Consider the following 23,653-nt stretch of genomic DNA (forward strand, 5'->3'; position numbering starts at 1 on the left):
GTCAAGGTTCTCCACACCAGACTAGCTCATTCTGTATGTTTATTCTTTGAGCACTGGAACAGGAAAGGGCCGTCCTCCAATCTTCCCACGAAGCTGAGAGCTTGAAATTGTCCAAAAATGTCTTAGAATTCAAAGAAAGGGTTCAATGATTTAAAGTGACTCCCGATACTTATGCCAATATAGTGTACATACCCTTATCCAAGAAGGAGGACAGCTTCAGAACATCATTCAGAATACAACCTGCTTTTAGAAGTAACATGCTTGGTCGCATAGATCAAAACTAACAATTATATGTACTGAACACATAGATATGTCCATCTAGGAGACCATCAGAAGTCAAATGGTTACTTTCCAGCACAGGTTTGAAAAAGTGTTAGTTTACTTTAAGTGTAGTTAAAAATGTGTTTTGAAAGGTGTTATTATAAGATGGGGATAAAGTCAGTAATGCAAGCCTACTGTATTATATATCAGGGACCCCTTCTTTATTATATGTACACATGGTCAGATTCCATACACCATTTTGTGGCCAGCAAACCCATCTGATGAGCGTCCCAATTGGTAACGAATTGATATTTTGACATGACATTCTGAATCAAACAATGTGGGCACTCCATGTGCTGTAACTTGTGTGAGCAAATTCTAGAGATAATCACAATTAGATGCAAATATTTCAGAGTTTACGCCGATTTATGTACATTTTTATGCAAACATATGCAGCTTGAAAATAGACCAATCAATTCAACCCTGGGTAGGACTTGATTGGTCTGTTTTCAAGCTGCATAAATTTGTGTAAAAACTTGCATAATCCTTCAAAAAATTCAGAAATATTTGCATCTCATAGATCAACCCTAGCAAATTCACGATGCATCAGCCTATTCAGGGTTGCTTCCAGATTAAGGTTCCCAGACAATGTCCACAGGAGTCTGCAGAAAACAAGACCGCAGCAGTCAAACAACCATGCACATTGTAAAATGAATGGACTCATGGCAAACGACTACTGGGATGTCTATCTTTAATAACCAAGCCGTTAAAAAAAAAAAAAAAAAAAAAAAATCACACATTTTAGAAAACAATTTTGCCAAAGTGATGCACCCTGTGCTGACCAAGAGCGCCTTGCTCTGGTCCTGATGTTTCTGTACACCTGGCGAGCCTTTGGATCCTAGCCTAACTGCTATAAAGAGGCTCCTTGTTCCTGGCTTATAGCAAAGTCCCTCGCCAGGTATCGAGTGCCTGAACCTGTATTGGCAACTCTGGCTCCGGTGTTAGTCCTCTCACCATTTGTGATCCAGCCAATAGTCAAGGGATCTGTTGGCTATGCAATTCTGCAAAATGACAATGACAAGGTCAAGCGTAAAAATGGACAATCTGTGCAGCCATTACTAGCACCAGGACTACACAGTGATATGAATGGAGACCATTCAGAATGAAGTCAACCCCATCACCTGATTTTGCCATGTGATTGGTTAGTTGCCCAATAGTCCATCTCAGGCTCCTTATGTTTACACGTAAAGTTGATTTCAGCCAAGTAAGGCTTCACTGAGGCCCAGGCACAATATAAAACCGGTATAGATGAACCTGGCAATTGTAATTCAGGATTTATTAAGAATCCTGAATGAGTGCAGTCGATAGAAGCCTTTTTATGTAGTTGATCGAATAGATGCACTTTGCATTTTGGCAAACAATACTACTGCGCATAAACTACATCATAGGTCTCAGTCCATCTACAAATAATATTAGTGAGTTTATGTATGGGAGCCAGGAACTACTCCTCAGCTGGACAACAAACATCACTAATATGCCAGCTTGAAAGAGAAAAACTGGACTGAGAAGGAAGCCTCTATTGCTGTCTGTGTGTTGGTGGCAACATTTTTCATTCACTTCCTATACCAGAAAGACTGCAAAAAAGAGAAGGAAAGGTTCACAAATGGATCATCTCACTGTCAGGAGGTTATTCCCACCTTCTGTAATAGCTACTCTCCATAAAATTCTCACCTAGTCACCTCACAGTCTGTTCCAAAGGAACAGGAAGTGCATGTGTTGGTGGGAGAGTTTGCCCTGAGGGTACAGACAGCAAAATAACTGGAGGGAAGGAGGGTCATATCCCTCCCTGCTGTGTAGCTGGGAGTGGCTGGATAGTGTACTGGTTAAGGGCTCTGCCTCTGACACAGGAGACCAGGATTCGAACCTTGGCTCTTCCTGTTTAGTAAGCCAGCACCTATTCAGTAGGAGAACTTGGGCAAGACTCCCTAACGCTGCTACTGCCTATAGAGCGTGTACTAATGGCTGCAGCTCTGGCGCTTTGAGTCTGACAAGAGAAAAGCGCGATATAAATGTTCTGTATCTGTCTGCTGTAGTATAAACTAGAAAAAAAAAGATTTACATATATGTATGCTTGAAGAGGACCTTTGAAAGTGTCTGTTTCATGAACTGTGTCAATTTACACCTGGTTGGAAAAAGACCACTCATGAGGGAAAAAAAATAATCATCTGAATGGGAATGGTGGCTGAGGTGAACACAGTCAGCTTCAGCTCTGACACTAGAAAGCTTCAAAAACTTTTCAAGTACTCCTGAATTCCCACTCCACTAATGATAATAATTTTATATCTCCTATCAAAGTAAAAGAAAATTAAAACGCACACAATACTGCACCATGGCATCATCCTGTATTCAGGTCATTGGAATGTCATTTCATTGTTGTTAATGAAAGAAAAAAATACTCAGCTGCAATGAAATGTTGGCCAGCACAGCATCCCATATTGTTAGCTAAGCATGCCTGCAAAGCCAGGTCTAACGCAGGGCTTTTTTTGTGCTGTGAGGACTGAATCAGTGGCACAAATGACAGAAATTTAGCTGACTTCAAGTTCCCCTGAGGAGTAATTTTCCACTTGCTAAACTTTGCAAATATATGACGACAAGCAAAGCACTTGCAGGCTCAGTGATGCGCACAGTGCGGTATCCCACCGCAACTGCATTTCAGCTTATGGACTGCATCAGTAGATAACTGCTGACTGGTTGCTATAGGATACCGCAGTGTATACTGATCCTTGCCCAATATATACCTGCATCGCCAGGGAGGGCTGAAGGGACCCTGCCCAGTTCATAATCCACTGACACAGCGAATAAACCCATCATAGTATAGAAGCCCACAGATCAGTATCAAGTACCTGCTTTAAAGCAAACTTTCCCTTGCGAGTCACGAAGACGTACAATCTTCTTCCTCTGGACAAGAGTGTCTATGTTACTACAATTCTTATATGCAAAGCTTGACATATTATTCAAAGAACAGAGCCCAAGATCTATTCATGAAGAGCTGCCTCTATGTACTTTATTTGAGAAGATAAATGAGGCCCAATGTACCCAGACAGCCTGGAGAGCCAAGAATTGATAAGGGATGCTATTAAAACAACATCTCAAGCCTTAGATTAATGATGTAGTTTTTCATCTCATGCTTAGCATTACATACAGCAGTGCAGCAGTTTGTAGGAAAAAAAAATAAGTCGGAACAGGAAAGGGAATAAGACCAATGCATTATTTATGGGCAATAAAGTGCCCACTATGCATGGGTAACTGATTTTGCTAAAAAAGGGAGAACATTTTGTGCTAGAAAAGTGTGTCCCCATCAGATGACTCTGCAGAGAGAAGCCAGGAGAAGCCAGGCAAGGAGAAATCTGCTGTATCTGTAACTAGACTCACTTGGCTTCTGAACCAACTCGCTGCTTTCTGCTTCAGGCAAAGGAATTTCACAAGATTACTGCTTATGCAAACATAACCAGAAATGCGAAGTGGCACAATTCAATACAGCGGATTTTGCTATGGATGGAGATGTATACGTGTGTGTGTGGGGGTCTACTTACAGCTACTGCTCCAGGACTTCAGCAGAGACTTTATGCTAATCTCGAAAAACACGGAATCCTGAAGGCTCAACATCGTGCCTGTGGCAGCCCCCCAGTCACCCAGCAGTTCGGGGCAAGCAGTCAGCAGCTTCGTCAAAGTGTTTGTGAAAGGCACCAAAGTGCTGGCCTCCTGTGTCGCTGCTTCATTACCATGCAGTAGTCTCTCAGTGACGCACGGATATGGGAAAATTGCTGCTCGATGCAGAAGGATCAGATAGAAAGAGAGGGAGGAGGTTGTGGAAACAAGAGGAAAAAAGCCTGAAGTTTGCCGTCAGGAGGGTCTCAAGGACACCATCACCTCTTCTGCAGTGGAAACATCATGCCACCGTACAGAGGGGAAGAGCCCCTATGTGATTTCACTCGTCTGGAGGCTTGTTGGTAAACAGACGTGCAGAGAGCTGACCAGGAAGCCCACGACTGACCACAGCAGATCCAAGGAGAGCTAGTCTCACAAATGTCACAGCCTGTGCTCATGTGTCGCTCCTAGCAGCAGCAGCTGCTCAGTCACAAACACTTGTGCTCTATTCTCTAGCAGAGGCCCTTCCTGTGGCTGTCCTGTGGGCAAGGCATTCCTTCCAAGCTCCTTTCACACACCCTGGTGTCACTGACTCTCAGCATGTGCTGCTGCCTGTGACGGTGCACAGCAGCCTGCCTAATGCACTGGGGATGATGATGCTGCTGCTGCTGCTGGCTAATGGAAGGGGAGGGTGATGTCATGAAGCTCTGGCTCCACTGCTTGCTATCAGCAGCTCTCAGATATTGCTCAGCTCCTTGCAAACATGTCTTTTCCTGCTTCTCAACAATGTCTTTGATGTCTTCTCTCCCACTTAGGAGCATGATAAGAGGGACTAGACTGGTTCAGGCTGTGTTCATAGCACAGCTGCCTAATTTACTGTATAGTTTTCCACTGACTGGTTACATGTTCAGCTTATACTGCATGTTATAGTGCAACATTTGAGAGGAAAATATTGCACATAAATTATTGCATGATTGAGTGTTCATACAGTGCTGGCATTTTTCACAGCACTTTACATAGTTTTTGGCAGTTATACATAGCAACTGCCGTTCAGAAAATGGTTTTGAAAACAAAGAAAACCCTGAGAATCACCCATGAGGAGATGAAGCAGTACAAAACCTGTCAGTTCTGTCAGATTTTAACTGCTCACTTTTCTGCTGCAGTGGTCCTTTAATTAACCACTTCCTGTCCCTAGGACATGAAAATAAGTCTTTGCACTCTCCTCCCTACAAAACCTTAGAGAACACTATTTATCTCTAACCTGATAACATCACTACAGAGCTGTAAAGTAATGACAGCAAACCCCTCTCCTCCTCCCAGGGAATTCAATAGCAGAGTTAATTAGTAAACAAGTGTAAAATACACATTCCAGGAGCAGACAGTAGCTGAATGTATACATTACTTAATTGTTACATCTGATACATTATCAAAACAAATAAACTGTTTTAAATAAAAAGGAGGGATAGACAAATAAAATGTGTGGGTTTAATGTACAATGTTACATTAAACCCACAATATGCATTTTAAAAGGAAAATGAGGGAAAAAGTGAAAAAATACACAATTTATCCACTATCATACATTGTAGCTTTAATGTAAACCGTTCTGGTTTACATTAAAGCTACAATGTATGAAAGTGGATAAATTGTGTATTTTTTCCATTTTTTCCCTCATTTTCCTTTTAAAATGCATAGAAAATAAGGTAATTACTAAAAAATATCAGCCACAAAAACCAAATTTGCCCTGAAAAAACACAATATATAGATCATTTAGTTGTGATAATTATTTATAAAGTTATTGCCAAAGTAATCAGAGCTGAGCTGAACTGTAAAAATTGCCAGGGTAGGGAAGTAGTTAAGCAAGTCTTGTCCCTCTTAGAGGAGCTCACAGTCCCTGCCGCAGTCATAGTCGAATGTCTGTATCATAGTCTAAGGAAGATCGTAGGAAGAGGACTAATTAACTTTCTAGTTTGTTTTCTGGGTGCAGGAGGAAACTGAATTGTCTCGAGGAAACATGATTTAACATGGGGAAAACACACAAACTCCATACAGTATCGAGGCTAAGATTTGCACTTCGGAAGCTTCTCACTGTAAGGTGAAAATACTAGTAACTTAGGGTCCTTCCACACTAAAAATTAATCGTGGTGTAATTCTGGTGCACTGCAATCGCGATTTTCACGCATTCTGAGCGCATATTTCGCCAGGATTTTCAGGTGGTATCAGCACACAGGAATAAAAATGTGGAAAGTGTTTTTCAAATGGGAGCTCGCATAGCAAATCGCATATCACTGCGTATGGCATGCGATTTGTATGCAATCCCATTCATTTTCCCCAATCGCAAACACAGGCAAACTGCTGCATGCATTACTATTATGATTGGGCCAAAAACAGATCAGACCACTCTGCACAGGGCACCACGATTAATATGTTAATCCTGGTGCCTTTGCAATCGCTAAAATGGATACGCTTAAAAATTGGATCATTGAAGTGCACAGAGTGTAGAAGGGCCCTTAGCTCCTTATCTTTACTTCTAGAGATACCCCCTGCTTCTGTACAACAGACGTGACATTTTTCCTATATCCGCTGTCCTTTTCCTGCCCCTTCCTACCTGACACTATAGATGACTTTCAAACTACTGAGATTCAGACTCTATGCTTCCTGTCAATCATGGCTCATGTCCTGCCTACATTTCTGATGCAAATCCACCACAGCTCCCTAGACTCAACCAATGCCCTCCTCACATGCAACTTTCCACAGAGATACAGGACTTTACACAGTAGCTCTTATTCAGTGGAATTGTCTTAATTCTCCTCAAAGGCTCAGTTCACTCTCTAAAAATGGACACTTTTGCTAAGGCGATCCGTAACGGTGACAAAAACAGACAGCTTGATGGATAAAGCGGATTTGTCGTGGTGCAAAAACACAATATCCAGATTGATTTGCACAACATTTTCAGAAAAGCAGGGCTGTGGAGTCGGGACAAAAATCTTCCGACTCCGACTCCTCAGTTTATGAAACCACGACTCCGACTTAAAGGGAACCTTAACTGAGAGTGATATGGATGTTTCCTGTTAAACAATACCAGTTGCCTGGCAGCCCAGCTGATCTCTGTGGCTGCAATAGTGGCTGAATCACACCCTGAAACAAGCATGCAGCTAATCCAGTCTGACTTCAGTCAGAGCACCTGATCTGCATGCTTGTTCAGGGGCTGTGGCTAAAAGTATTAGAGACACAGGATCAGCAGGCGATTCAGGCAACTGGTATTATTTTAAAAGGAAAAATCCATATCCTGCAGAAAAACAGACGAATTTCCCATTAAAAGCTTCTGTAGGAAGTCCATCTGCTCCGGACCCCAAATAGACAACAGGAGGGGACATTTGCCTGCTCCGGCTGGCCACTGGAGATCCGGTTCTAATGTGGACCGAGCTTCACTTTCTAACATATTACTTATGTTTAAAAAAAATACATAATGTGGAAGAAACCTAAACTTAAACAAATCTGGGCAGTGTAACGTACCTAGGGCTTCTTCCACCCCCATGTTGTCCTTGTAGTCACTTGCTATTCTTTCTCTCTGATTCACTCAGCAGCTGTCCCCTCTGAAAGCTGCATGTGTGGCCCTGGCCATACAACTCGAAGGCCGGGAGCATTCTCCACTTGCGCAGTTGGAAATAGGTGCCCAAATTACATGCTTCAATTAGGTTGCACAACTGTAGCACCTTTCTATTCCTGCAGCCAGTTCTCTGCCCTTCCCTAGCATAATAGCCACGATGAGGAACAAACTCAGTTCCCACAACAGTTGGAAACAGCAGCCAGCAGTTGCAATACATGATGCAATTCAATCACGGATAGACTTTAGGGTGAAGTTCTGCTTCCTGAAGTAGAACATGAGCTCATAGTGATTCATGGAACCAATCTCTGCAATAACTTGTCAAAGTTCCTAAAAAAGCAAGTTTATAACTCAAGCGCTGGAAGACTATCTACTTCCTACCGAGCATAAAATTGAATACTGAATAACTGAAAAAAACACAACTTGCTGCTGCTGCCAAGCTTAGATCATAATACCAGCCTATTCACAAAAGTTTTCAGTAGTTACATTTTATACAAAGTCTTCAGTACTTCAGTGTGGAGCACGTTAGCAATACAACTGCAGCAGTTCAATTCATCAATTCAATAATATTTGTTGGGAATCTTAAAGACAACCTGTACTGAGTAAAAATATTTAAAATTAACACATGAGGTAACTTCAAATGAACATTACATAGTTACCTTGCTATCAGTTCCTCTCAGAAGCTCACCATTTTCTTCTGACAATGATCCCTTACAGTTCTGACAATATTTTGTCAAATCTGAAATATATCAGTAGCTGTCAGTAAAATATCAGTTGCAGTTATAGCTGAGAGGAAAACTGATGTACCAGGTAATGTCCATGTTTCCCTATGGCTCAAGTGAGCGATGTTACAGCTTAACTGTGTGCTGACCAGAAAGCTGTTATGGGTAATGGCCATTTTCAAAATGGAGGACGGAAAATTCCCTTGATCACAGTGAACAAACAGGACGCGGGACAGGAGAAAGGCACTGAGGAGTAGACTACATGGAAGGTAAATATGACTTGTGTATGCTTATTTTGACTTTTAATTTTCAGTTCAGGTTTTCTTTAAAGCCTGGTAAACACCATGCAATTTCCCGTCAGATAGACGGGTCGAATAGATAATTTCCGACAGGTCCGATCTGAGTTCCTGATCGACTTGCATAGAAGTGATCAGAAAATCGATCAGAAAAAAACGATCGGAAATCTGATCGGATCTGTCGGAAATTATCTATCGAACCCATCTATCTGATGGGAAATTGCATGGTGTGTACCAGGCATAACCAAGATGGAGCAGGCAAGGTGGCAATATTGATCACTAGCCAATGAACTCATCATGCATGTCTAGCCTGAGGAACATGCTAGACCAAGCCCTTAACATATAAACACGACTGCCCTCATCCTGAAGGAATATAAGCAATTCATATTGATGTTTGCAGGCCTCCTCTCGCATAGTCATATTATCGAATGTGACGTCTATGTTTGCCTATTACAGTAATCGGCTTATACTGCTAGAAACCCAGGTATATATGGATGCTCCCATACTGATAGATATCCTGGCCTGGGAACAGGGATTGATCCACCACTCCGCACTTAAGATTCCGATCAGACATCTGGCGGGGATCAGTCAATGCTGTCACTATGCAGTGTTTCTGTACTGCTCAATTTGATCTTGATTTTCTGGGTTTCACGGTCCCAACCCCAATTCATTATGTTATTGCTTTCCTGGGAGGATGAAGTTTTTAGACAGACTCAATCAAAATGATCGAATCTGCTCTGAATGAGCTCTGCAATATCCTAGTCTCCAGTAGCGGAGCTACATTAGTCATAACCGAAATGGCAATATATCTAAACTGACGCATCAATAGCAGAGTGTGAAACATATCCTTGCTTGTGCATGAAGAGGGCTCATCTATGACATTAAGGCATACCTATGGTTATTTTACAGGTTTTATTTTCCAGTGTTGTCGGGAACAGAACTAAGCCATTGTGACATACAAGAACCAACATTTTCTTTTTTCATCTTTTATACCAGAGTTGAGCAGCTAGTCCTCGTCATGCCCATGCACCTACCTTTACTGGATTGTGTATAACATGGCCATTGATTTATTGTTGATAGACTTGCAATAAACCACATACATTGGTTGGATGGCAGCTGGACCTGTTTTTTACACAGTAACTTGACACAGCCCTTGTTCACACTGAAGCAAGAAAACTTTCTCCTGATTGGTCAGTCAGGCTCAATCAGAAATCTAGTGATGGCCATTAGTCAAGGCTGGGCTAACAACTGCAGCAGAAAACACCTTTGCACAACACAGAAAGAGAACACATCACAGTTTCAGTGTGCTACCATGTACACAATGCCAAATATAGAGCTCCACATTACAGATGTCTCTAAAGGAAACTGAACTGAGAGGGATATGGAGGCTGCCATATTCATTTCTATTTAAACAATACTAGTTGCCTGGCAGTTCTTCTAATTATTTAATGACTAAAAAGGTATGCGAGATCGCACTCCAGTGATGCAGGGGACAAGCGTGCAGCGGATCCACCCGTGTACCTCCTGGGTATATCAAGTAGCGCCTCCAAAACGATCCAGCACAGCTCTATTATCAGAAATTACTTTATTGGATCATAAGTAGAAAGTACGATGACCGGCACCATCCATATATTTCTTCTCTTTTATTTTCTTGCTAAATACATTACAGCAATCAAAGCAACGTTTCAGGGCACCCGCCCCTTTATCAAGCTATGCTGTCAATGCTCCAGCATTGACAGCATAGCTTGATAAAGCATCCAGCACGCAGCCAATCCAGTCAGATATCAGTCAGAGCACTTAATCTGCATGCTTGTTTAAGGTCCATGGCTAAAGCTGGGCAGCATGCAAACTGCTGGAGAAAAAAAAAATAGTCTTATAGGTAAATCCTTATAACAGCTGAATTTTATTGAAGATTCATAATTTTTTTTTACAACATTGGAGAACACCTCCACAACACAAAACAACCCACAACGCCCGCCCCTCCCATCCCCAGCATAACCCAACCCCAATGTGCATAGTGCGATCCGGGGGAAGGAAACAAAGCAGAATACCAGGGGGAGTACCCTATCACTTTACATACAATTAATGGATGTTAATTAATAGTATCCAAATCATGGGAGGAAATATTGTCAGACCATTGAAACCAAACTTTATCAAATTTCTGAGGGCATTTTCTATTTAGGTATGTCAACTCGTACCATAGCTATGGCTTTATGGATTCAGATAATCCAAGAGATCTTAGAGGAAGATTGGTCAGAGAACCATTTATGAAACAATTCTCTTCTAGTATATCATTAAAGTTTCTTGACCAAAGTAAGCTGATGGATCAGAGAGGGTAGCATCTGCAGAAGAAGGGATTTGGGGTCTAGTACAATTATTTCGCCTAGAACCACTGTCAACAGCTCACTAAACATAACCCAGAAACTTTGCAACCTATCACACGACCAATTCATGTGGAAGAAGAAGCCTTCCTCCCTTTGGTTATTAGGGCATAGGTCAGATTTATCTGGATAGATGGCTTGCAGATAAACTGGTGTTCTGTAGACTCTACAAACAAGTTTGAGGTGCATATATTTATTTAGTGCCGATATTGTAGCACATTCCACGCATTCTAGGGGTAGTTTGAGGGATTAAACTGGCATAAACCTCGGAGGGGGGCCTTTCCAGGTGTTGTCGCATGAGTAAACTTTCTAATTGGTAAATGTAACAAAAAATCTAACAGAAAATAGTATGGTGCCTACCTAGCGAAAGCGGGTAAAGACTTCAGCTGGTATGGATAGGTACACAGTTACAAAAAGGATGTTTACATTTGAAAAGTACCATTACAAAAAGGTAACAATGTACAATAACAACAGTTTTTACAATATACTTCATTTAATTTTGACTTAATTTGGGCTTCAACCTTTAACACAAAAAAATGAGATTGCTCTAATGCTCTAATACTATTTTCATTCACCTCATCCAAGTTAAATGGGAAATGTCAGCAGCCAGTTGGCAATGACAACAAACCTGTGAGAACAGATGGCCTACATTGATAAACTAGTGCATTGTGGAAAAGCAAAATACAATTCAAGAACACTGGCTTAACAGGAGATGCTGTAGTTATGAGGTTCTCACCCTTCCAATAATACACTAAAGCCTTGGGGCCTTTTACACTATTGAGTTGCGGTAAAGTTGTGTTAAAGGGGTTCTTTCGCGAAAAAAGTAGGCAGTTATAAAATGTGACAGATGACAGGTTTTGGGCCAGTCCATCTTTTTAAGGGGGATTCTCAGGGCTTTCTTTGTTTTCAACAGCATTTCCTGAACAACAGTTGCAAAATCTAACTGACATAATAGTGTGCAAGTGATTAGGGAGGCCGGCTGGTATCTTGCTATTTTGGCAGTTAAACTGCTGTTCAGAAAATGCTGTTGAAAACAAAGAAAGCCCTGAGAATCCCCCTTAAAAAGATGGACTGGCCCAAAACCTGTCATCTGTCACATTTTTTAACTGCCTACTTTTTTCGCGAAAGAACCCCTTTAAGCAATTTTAGCACAAAATGCCACTATGTCAACGAAATTCTATGGAGACTTTTATACTTCATGTGCTGCATTGGAAGTACCTAAATCACTGCTTACCAGGGATGGGCTCAAATTCGAATTTGGGTGAATCGGAAAGTTGCTATCCGGATTTCACCCAGTTACCTGTCCGTCCCTCGCCGCCTCCCACGATGCAGTCCACGCGGCGGTCACGTGATTACAAACACTTCCTCCTTCCGGGTTGAAGGAGGAAGTGTTTGTACTCACGTGACACGCGTGGACCGCATCGTGGGAGGCGCCGAGGGACGGACCGAAGAAGACGTCAGATAGGTAAAGCTCTAGAAAAGGGTCAATAACCTGCCTACTACAAAAATACATTAAAAAAATTAAAATGATAATTGTAGGTGATCGCTTAAAGTAAATATGTAAGTTTGGGGTGTGTGAAAACAGACACTTCCATTCCCCCCAGCGCATGTGCAGCACGGACCCGCTTGGGCTTCAGCAGAAAAATTAGAGCCTGATCGGGTCTGTGCTACTGCACAGGCACAGATGGCTCACGCATGCGCAGATGCAAAAAAGCAATCTGGCTCAGCCTTTTTGGTCAAAGCCCGAGTGGGTCCGTGCTACTACACATGTGCAAACTGTGATTTTCAGAGGGGGCAGTGGAGGAACAGTGATGAGGAGAAGCAGGATGGAGAAAGGCTCCGGATCATCTGGAGGCTTCTCTCTATTGAGATAAGCACCCTCATTGGGCACTTTTCCCCCTAAAGATTCCCTTAAGAATGGTGACTATACAGAAAAGCTGCTGGTCTTTCTGACAAGCAGCCAGTCTATTTTAAAGAGCATGGGAAAATTGAGTGGGAGGTACCCCATTTGCTAACTACAATAGTGGTTGGTTGTTAGGGATCCAATACGGTGGACCACCAACATCATTCGACAACTGTGTTCAGGAGACAATCACAATAATTTCAGACAAAAACAGCTTAATGGCGTACCTGCTTGGTTGGATAGCGGTTATGCTCAATAGGAAAGACCTATGATTTACATGGCCAACAAATGAAAACTGCAGCTAGATCTGTGAGCATTATATTATTATTTGTTTACAGATATTAGCTATGTTATTACAGATGTATCATATTGCACTATCGTGCCTTTAATAACAAGCATTCCTTATCATGGGCTTTGCACACAATTTCTTGTGCGGTTTTAGTTTGCAGCTATGCTCAGCCTGGCGAGGTCATCTCAGGATCCCAGCAGTGGTATTTACAAGTTAGTGCCGTGAATGTTCTTTTGCTTAATTCACATCTTAGTCGGTATAAATCACAAATTCATGCATGGAAAAAAGCTTTCTGAAAATATGGGATCCAGAGATGAGTTAGCCAACACTTCAAAAAGGAATGCATTTTATTCACACAAATAAAGCTATACAAAAAAAGAATGTCAAACACTCAAAATAAAAAACAAATTGCAACACATCTGATGTGTTGACTGAGTGCTCTAATCATTTGTACAGTACTTTATCTAACAGGTTTCAAAGCCCAGCTCAATGCACAGATCTAAACACGTCTGATGGTTTAGCGATTACTATATCTAGATGTTGCTTCTATGTCGAAATAGGCTTCTATAGAGGAAAAATATGAATTTAGCCAGCCTATAAAAGGTATTGCTTGTAATAATTCTTCTAGCTATGGCTAACACAGTACAACATACTGTACAAAGATATGGTGTCTTCTCATCGAAAACCCAGGTCATTAATTACAAGCATATAAACAGTATGATACTCAACCTGAACTGAAAATTTTAAGTCAAAATAAACATACACACATCATTCTTACCTCACACGTAGTCTACTCAATCTCTTTTTCCCCTACCGTGTCCTGTTTGTTCACTGTGATCTATGGAATTCTCCAGCCTCCATTTTAAAAATGGTGATGACCCTGTAACAGCTACCAGGTCAGCACACTGTTAAACTGTAATGTCGCCCACATGAGCCATAAGGAAACATGGAAATAACCTTGCACTTCAGTTTTCCTTTCAGTTGTAACTGACAGCAACCAATATATTTCACATATACAAAAAAATTGTCAAGTCCAAAAGGAAATAGACTTGAAAGGAAGTTCCCTTCCAACTCCTTGTGAACACCTGTATCATGCTTGCAAACTGGACGGCTGACATTTTGGGAAGACTGGCATTTTTAGAAGAAATAATCCAGAATTTTGTCTAGTGGAGGAAGGAAGTGCCAAAACAAACTTTCAAAGGGAACCTGAAGTGAGAGACATATGGTGGCTGCCATATGTATATCCATTCAAACAATACCAGTTGCCTGGCAGTCCTGCTGATCTCACTGGCATCAGAAGTGTCTAAATAATACACCCAAAACAAGCATGCAGATAATGTTGTCAGACTTCAGTCAGAGACAGAAAGTATTACAGGCAGAGGATCAGCAAAACATCCAGGCAATCTGCATTGCATTTGTAAACCTGCGACTTTACCACTTCATGCCATGGGCAAACTACCCTCACCTCTACAAAACCACCCGCATGAACTAAGCCTCAAGATACACCCGATATCTAAAGGTTAAAATGGCCGCCTTTGATCCTTTCGGCCAACAATTTCTAGAGAAGGCATTCCAGTCTTATGTGTCCATCCAAACATGGGTATGTAGGAGTCAGCCATGGGAGTGCTTCTTGCTTTTCCTCACCATGTTCACAGGGCATGTAGATCAGTCACGCCAATCAGGATGGTACGGTCACTGACAATCAAAAATGATTCTGGCAGCTCTGTCGGATGTTTTACAGGCCTGTCTGTATGGCACCAACATAGTGGGGAATGCCTAGGTACTTTCAGTGTAAGTGTGAATTAAAAACCAGAACTGTCATTTTCTAGCAATGTACAGTATAATAAAATGAAATAAAGAATGCCAATAATTTATAACTCAAGTACCCTTTTCAGCTTATCAAATTCATATTCTCACAAATCATTTCAGCCTCTGAGATTTCCTCAATAGCAAGTAGAAAGATGGGAATACTGGGCTTAGAATATCGCTGACATGATGCATTCCATTCCAGGCTCAGCGGATGTCCCCGAAGGCATCAAGAAAGGGCTCCAGACCACAGGCTCTGGTGGCCATGAATGACATTACACCAAGGAAAGTCTGTGACAACTTTAATTTTATTTTCACCCTGCTGGTATTGGGAGCAAATGGCAAGGCAGTTGTGGAAGCACACACAGAATAGCTACAAACCTCTCCTGTGTTGACAGAACCACACAAATGCTAGATTTTGGCACCCAATAGATTGTTCAAGTTTGTCTTCCTTGAAAACCTAGCCAGAGTACAGGCATCCCCAAAATATCTTCAGCGACCTGCCGAGGTAGATAAAACTCTACCTACCACAACAGTAGCTCCTCAAAGTGAGATGCCTCTTGCTCCTCCTCTTCCCTACCCCCTCCATAGTACAAAGTGGGCAGCTCACACGGCACCCAGCAACGTGGCTACTGAATGGGCTTTTCACAAGAGAACCCAGCAGCATGGCTGTATGAGGTTAGTTAGTAGCCTGTTACCCAAAATACCCTAAAACACATTTTTCACGAGAATAAAATGCAACAGCATCAGAGACAAGAGTAAATACCTTATACACAAGCCATCTCTCCTTTTATCTCAAACCAAACCCTGCCCAACCCAAAACACCACCAGTATCCCAAATTGTCACCATTTCTGGGACTCTCCTCTGGTTGTGTTCCTCTTCCAAAAATCCCTTCAGTACAGGAGGTGCATAGAAGAGGAGTGCCTGCTTGTGTGAGAAAAATATCTTGCAAAGCATGATCTTAAGACCTCATTCATACTTAAAAACGAAAACTCAAAAGTTTTGCGTTTTTTTGTGCGCTTTTTTTCACCCTCCCAGTGCTCCACTGTGTGCTGCGTTATCTGAAAAGCGTTATTCTAAGCGCTTTGCCAGTGCGGTTTTGAGATTCACACCCTGACGCAAGTCAGGAAGTGAACTCTTTGAGCCGGAAAATAATAAATACAATGTATTTAGTCTAAAAAAAAGGAACGCAATCCCAGCATTGCGCGTTTTGGATAGGGTTTATGCTCTTCCTATACCTGCCATTAGATGAAAATCGCCCAAAAATGGTGCAGGCACCACTTTCCTCAATGCACAGCGCACGAACCGCGCTATATGAACCTTCTCATAGAGAGTCATTACACAAGCATTTTGGGGGTGATTTTAAAAATCGTTTGCTCTTGAAAAAAAAGCCGAAAACTTCCCTAGTGTGAACGAGCCCTAAAAGCATAGAACAACTCGCTGAAGCCCCAAGCGCAGAACACATGACCTAAACTCGGAGAAAACACATGGATGAGATTACAAGAGGGTGATGGATATCAGTCGAGCGCCATGATCGTTCAAGACCCTAAGGGCAGCTGCTGCCAACTCAACTGCTGTGCCAACTTCACTGTCAAGCAAAAATAAACTTTCAACAAAGTGCGTACCACCAAAGGCAATAAAAACATTCACATCAGTATTGCACAAAGGCAAAGTGTGACTTCCTTACACTATAAACAGGGCCCTTTTTCATCTCATACCCCAGAGACGTCTTAAGTACAGGAAATCAAGCTCTGAAAGTGAAATGGTCTAGAGAAGTACAATTAAGGGCTTGGATAATGCCACGGCTACTCCATAAACGCAATCTTCCTGTCCCAAGAGTGTCCACATAAAAAAACCAACAAGTCCATCATGCGGAATCATGTCATGCCCTCATGTTCCTCAGGGAGTCAAAAAGATACTAATGGACATTTCAGATCTTTCAAAGAAGCTGCAAATATTGTATCTCTGACAGACATCTTATAAGAGAGGACAAGTACAAATCAGCAAGAGAAAGAGGCAGACTGCTGCACAGAACACGTGCAGATGCTTCTCTAGAGGCCTTGAGCACTTTCCATTCTTTCTTTAACCACATATAAGTTACCAATATGTTCCATGGCACACTGTACAACATAACCATACAAGGTGTTTAATCCATTCACTGCTGGACAAGCACGACATGCTCTGCTGATCTGAGGAGTCAGTTGGAGAAGAATAACATGGTTTCCAAGCGACTTTTGTCTTCCAAAATAAAAGATCCGTTAAAACAATGAACATTCTCACTTCTTCAGTATACAGCAGTGACCTGTATTCTACAAGTATATGGTATGAACTGCAAGAATAATTAGTGACAGGACTATACACTGTGTAAAGCAGTGCGGAAGAGGTCAGTGCTATATAAATATTACATTCGCAAAGCAACAAGCAAGCAGAGGATGGGCCTGAAGCTGTGAACACACCTTAGATTTGGATGCCTGAAACTACTGTATTTGCATGTAAAAATCTAATTCAAAGTAAACCATGCCACATACATATCACAAGGATTCTTCCAGCTCCATGTAGTGCGTTAGCTCCTTCATGTCGGTCCCCAGTGAAGCTCGCAATCCAGCTGGGTTATGGGCCACTGCGCACCCAACACCCCCCCCCCCCCCCCCCCCCCCCCCCATTGCGCTCCCCTGGCTGGGAGCATTTTTCACAAGGGCAGTTACAGACTTGACTAACTGCGCACGCACAAAACACTCTGAGCAATGGGAGCACTGTAGGAGGGGACCCCACATGCGCATGTAGTCCCGACATTACCGGGGCAGACTGCAGGATGATTACAAAGGAGCTGCTGGAGTACAGGGAGCTGGAAGAAGCCCCCGGTTAGTATAATTCCTTGTGATCAGCTTGTCTCAGGTAGGCCTGGAACCCACTAGAGCGATTTTGTGATCGATTTCCCTAAACGCTCAGCTCAGCTAATGTTAATGGATGGGCCAAATTCCACTGGAGCGATTGCGATTACCAAAACACAGGACATGCAGCATTTTTCGTGTTTAGCGTCAGCGTTTTTGCAATGTAAAGTATATGAACGGTGGCATAATCGCTCATCAAAACCTACACAGAGCGATTTTGCTAGGTTTTGAAGTTACTGCACACTGTAAAATAATTAAAATTAATTGGAAGGACCAATCGGAATTAAAAACGCTAATCACTACACAATCGCTGGCAAAAACGCTCACGAAATCGCCTTACAAATGCTAGCGATTAGCGATAGCGTTTTGTAGTGGGTTTCCAGGCCGTACTGAGATTTCCAACTACATGCCTGGACTCCTCTTTAGTAAGTAGCTCGTTTGTGCCTAACCACTTCTGGCTTGTAGCCCATATGCAGCACGGGGCCTCCCAACCATCTAAGCCCCTTTCCTCTACAGAGCATAAAAGGTGGATCAGCAGATAGCAGAGTCATATTAATTATATCAAATGATCATTTCAGGTGGCCATTATATCAAATGTTTATGTGCCAATCTCATACTGGAGTTACACAACAGAGGAAAGTTAAACTAATGGAACTGTGCATATTTTTAAAGCTGTGTATTTTTTCCCAGGGGACAGAGCTGTGAAGGTAGAGGATTTTGGTTATTTGACTACCGTATACCTCTCCTGCTAGCACCCAGGGCTGACTACATCTTCCTCATTATTTGAAGATGCTTGGGAGCTCTTCTCTGGCAGTAACCACAGAACCGGTGCCTCAGGGGTTGGATTTTGTGCCTGTTTGCATAATATATTTGCATGACTGCAGATGGGTAAATTGCCATATCACATGTGTGGAAACCTTTACTATTCAATATTTATACATTTAAACAACTATTGCAAGGCATAAGGCTATCCAAGCACACTTCTGTAAGTACTAGTTCACTCTCTCAGATTTTCTTACACACAATTTTTAGCATATGTGCAGCAGTTCCAGAGAAATACCCCAAGACTATTGGTTCATAAATCCGTCCAATAAGAATGGAGCTGGCATCAGAGTGGGTGTTCCAATCTGGATGGCACCCCTCACTGTCCAGCTTCTCCCTGTACTGCAGATATATTAACACTTTGTAGCCAGACCTACAGATGCTTATTACAAGACTCTGGTGTAGCTGCAAAGCAGGTCACAAAGTGTTAATCATCATTTACAAACAGGGGGAGGTGCTTCCTCTTCAAGTAAAGCAACACTGTCATCTCAACAAGAAAAGAGACCACAGGAGACAGCCAGGTATTTGTAATGTCCTTTTTACAAAAAGTACAGACATACAATGCGTGACTAATTGATGTAAATGGGTTTTCCTATGCATTCAAATAAAATGGGAGGCGGAACTAGGGCTTTAATTATGTACTGTGAGTTTCGTAGACATGCTTTCTGGGATTTTGGTAATTCATTTGTATCACCAGCACATGATATAGATGTATAATACAAATAGAAATGGGTTATAGCGCTCAGATACAGAACTTTTTCAAATGGGTTTGACAATTACAGGGCAGATGATTGCAACAAATTTCCCCTTTCCATAAATTTTATTATATAGCGGATGTGAAAACTTGTCTCTTTTCTTGCATGTCTAATTGCACTACATTCTATACCCAGAGATTTAATCACGGAGGTTGTTATAGTCACGACGCACAGCGCTGACGTCCGCCCAGGGCTTTCACTGCTGATCCCATCGGCATTGCAGGTTTTCAAATCTACATATCACTTACATGTCATAGAGCAGGCAGAAATCAGTCTCAGTGCTTTAGCTTTGCATCTGCAGAAACCCTTCACTTCACACAAAGGATTTTTAGGCAGGAGTATAGATTAGCGTACTGAACCATGCAACAGCTTATTATATCACTTAGGCCTTGTACACATGTATAGAGAGGGATTGAGACTCGATCCCTCAGGTGACAGTGCAGAGCCAAGGCTGTACAGTTCTGTTCCTATGGGAGACAGGCTTTAGGAGCAGCATGAGGAGCGCCATGGTGTGGGCGGGTAAGTGAGCAGAATAATATCTGGCCCTTTGCCAGTGTTGGCCAAGTATCTCTGCAGGGCGGATTGCTCGCCAATACACTGGGGTGGGGTGGCAAAGTTTAATCTAACATGTGTATGTGCCTATTAAGGGTCTAATTTCACAAACGATTGACTGTCTGATCCAATCATTGCGATCGATCGTAAATTATCATTCGGTCCCACCAAAACAGGGGAAAATTATAAGCAATGCGATCAGAATAAAATAATCATTCTGAAATTCAGATTGATGGAACAATAGATAGAACTGTTGGTTGCCGTTGTTCGGGACACCATTAACGGGCACGTGAATTTGTCAATCGTTTCCGGAGATTGTACTGTTGCTACCTTAATGGTGTGTACACACTTGAAAGATAAACAAAAGATATCTGACCAATTTTACCACCTTCCATGTAGTATGTTTAACAGACTTCATCTGCATATCTGACAATCATCTACAGACCTGAAAATCCATCCTGGTGGATCTGATCTGCAGATGAATGTCAGTTAAAAAAAGTGTGTATGAGGATCTGCAGATATCATAGACTATGAATGCATTTTGCAAGGATGGATCTTCTGCAGGAACAGATCTTTTGCAGATACTGATCTTTTGAATGTGTACGGCGTCTTTGTGTGCAGCATCTTGCAAAGATTTTTACTTGATGGGGAGGTAAGCTCCATAGAATAGACTGTGTAGGTCGGAGCAGTGCTTTTCAGCGCTGCTAGATTTGGGCGCAGCCGGCGCCTCCATAGACTTCAATAGGAATCATTCCTATTGAAGTGCTCAGTGAGTAACGTCGGCTCCGTCAGAAGACAGAGCCGAAGTTGCTTAAAAACATAATAATTCGGCCTCCAGCAATCGCTGGAAGCCGAATTATTTCATTCCCCCACTATCCATGTCGGCCTGGAGGGGGAATAGTAATTAAATCGGCCCGGACTTGTGCAGAAGCAGGATCAGCTATATAACGCTGTATCCTGCGCCCAAGTCTACCGGCGCCGATTTCAAATGTACGCGTGTAGGTATGGCTCTCATACTACATGGAAGGTGGTAAAATTGGTCTGATATCTTTCATTTATCTTTCAAGTGTGTATGTAGCATAAAGGTCCGTACACATGCCTGACTGCAGGCAACAACGGGTCCGTCGACACCTCCCGCTGGGCGGGTTTTCAGCACACAGTCCGGCGTGTGTACAGTCTGTCGGCGGACTCATAAGGCTGTTTCTGAGCGATCCGCCGGGCGGATCGCTCAGAAACAGCCGTATCAGTCTGCAGACAGAGTGTACACACACCGGAGTGTCGCTGGAACGCCCGCCCAGCGGGAGGCGACGACGGACCCGTCGTTGCCTGCAGTCAGGCATGTGTACGGACCTTAAGACTTATGTCTCCATTGCAGTGTCCACTGCTAATCCAGACCCTGGGAATCTCCATTTCAACTACGGTACCTAGAGACAGGAGAATACACAAATGTCACACACAACCCAGGTCTCCAGCAGCAGTGTTACACACAGGGCTGTGGAATTGGTACAAAAATCATCCAACTTCAACAGCAACTTCTCAGTTTATAAAACCACCGACTCCAGTTACCCAAAACTTGCTCCGACTCCATAGCCCTGGTTACACATCAATCCACTATGCATACTACTTTCATTTATAACATCTATATACACAAAGAACAGAAAATACTTCAAGTAAAGCAGTTAGAGTATAAGTTTTTTCTACTAAAAAAAGGTACTGAATATAGCGAGAGCTATGAGGTGAATCACTAATAATCATGCAGCAGGGCTGGAAAAAATAGGTGACAGGCAGCCAACACGGCTACCTGTTCCCTCATGTGACTTACAGTTCACAGGGAAGGAGCAGTGCGGCATCCCCAGTGCCAAAATGGATTATACACCTAAGGTGTACCTGATGCAAAAATGCCAATAAAAGGATAGATCCCTCAGTAGAGGGAAACCTCTGGATAATTCAAAGGCTTCCGCCATATCCCACAAGCTCACCGTTCCAGTGCTGGGCCCTCTGAACATATTCAGCAGGTTTGACTAGGTTTGCGTGACCACGCTCCTGTCTGTGTACGAGTGCAACCACACTGCATAGGCACATTATGGCCCGCCCGGTAGCATGGAGCCACTCCTGCATGATTTTTCCCTCCATGCACGTGCGGCTCCCTGCTACTGCGCAGGCATGGGCCGCTATGTGCCTACACCGTGTGGCCTCAATCATATGTGGAAATAATTAGTGCCCCAAAAATATATGTAACCCCCGCTTTTTTTTTCCTAAAATATATCCCTATTTGTCCCACCATTTTTTTTTCTTTTTATCTGGTCTGGCTGCTTTTGTTCAACTGCGGGAGCTGTGCAGCGAGATTGTGGGATTTTTTTTCCTTTCTAGCTACAGTAACAAGCGTATCTTAGCAGGCAAATAAAAAGAAGCTTCCTATTTTGGATAAAATAAGGACACTATGACCAAAAGGTAATTGAACACCTCTTTTGAAAAGTTTATAAGGTGATGCAATCCTGTTGTCTAGGTGATGGTTGCTGTGGGAGGACTATAAGCTATGGCACTAGAGAGAGAAAATGAACACTGAGCTGGGTTTGAAAAAAGGAAAGGGCAGAAGTGATGTCACTTTTGGCATCACAGAGAAACAGTTAAGATGGAAACCATCAGAAATATTACTTTCTTTTTTTATATCAAATTTCTATAAAATCTGACAGTGAATACTAAAGACAAAAAGGATAGTAAGGATAAATACATTTCTTATTGGATTTTTTTAGTTAATATGGAGTAATAATCAGTGGTGGCACCCCTATCCTCACAGGGCCACTTTACTCCTTCAATTAACCTATCCCCCTACCCAAGAAGAAACAGAGAACATATCCCAGCAGTACCAAAGTATTATTAATCCCTCAGCACATAGTTGGACAGACAAAGCCATTTCCTGAAACGGCACTGGAGACTAAACTACAGAACTATCACTTAAAAAGGCAAATATTATGACAGTATAATGCAGACAGTGCACTCTCCACTAAACACCAGCTTAATCCCCCAGCCTGCTCTCTCCCAGCTGACACTTCACATCAGCTGCCAACCAGGTCTGTAACATAGTGTAACCGAGGAGAAAACCACGTGGTAGCAAACAGGATTTCATGCCTGAAAGCTCTCTGCCAAGAACAGAATTCCTCACATTGTCAAGTGTATGAAAGAATAACAGCAGCCAAAAAGCACTATTTAAAGTCTGGAAGGGATATATTTAAAAGCGTGGGTGCGCAGACAATATTGGGATTTTCTGAGGACCGCTGGCTGACACGGTCACAAATAACCTGCGCTACTAATACAGTACTTAGGACACAGCATTGTGACACACACACACACACACACACACACAACTTGATTTATTTCAGCTGGATGAATTATAGCAGAGAAGCACAAGTCAAAAGGCAAGCAGCCTCCTATGAAAATTGGGGGCATTCACTGGTGCAGGCTGCTGCCACAGTTATATTCACTATAATGCACTCCAAGGCCTCTGTTGTGGGGCAGCAGCACACAGCTGTTACAATCTGATGTTAAACGATGATTCATTTAGCACCATCTGAATTCTTGCCCATACAGAAAACAAAACCACACAGACATAGCATTAAAACTGAACAGAGAAGATAAAGATGGCCATACACTGGTCGATTTGCCATCAGATCGACCAACAGATAGATCCCTATCTGATCGAATCTGATCAGAGAGGGATCGTA

General features: G+C 42.5%; 1 protein-coding gene across 9 annotated transcripts in view; it reads right to left on the minus strand.

Moving 5' to 3' along the window:
• Window positions 1–23,653, minus strand: part of FRYL (FRY like transcription coactivator) — a 456,322-nt gene that overhangs the window by 266,357 nt on the left and 166,312 nt on the right. For 3 of the 9 annotated variants that reach the window (XM_068278551.1, XM_068278547.1, XM_068278546.1), the window contains exon 1: window positions 3,855–4,535. The exons of the other annotated variants lie outside the window; for them this stretch is intronic. In XM_068278551.1, coding sequence (XP_068134652.1) covers window positions 3,855–3,927 — 73 coding nt within the window. In that variant the 5' untranslated portion in view covers window positions 3,928–4,535. Of the gene's footprint in view, window positions 1–3,854; window positions 4,536–23,653 lie in introns of those variants that run through there. 9 annotated transcript variants of the gene reach the window in all.

This window comes from Hyperolius riggenbachi, chromosome 1 (assembly GCF_040937935.1).
Source record: "Hyperolius riggenbachi isolate aHypRig1 chromosome 1, aHypRig1.pri, whole genome shotgun sequence".
NCBI lineage: Eukaryota > Metazoa > Chordata > Amphibia > Anura > Hyperoliidae > Hyperolius > Hyperolius riggenbachi.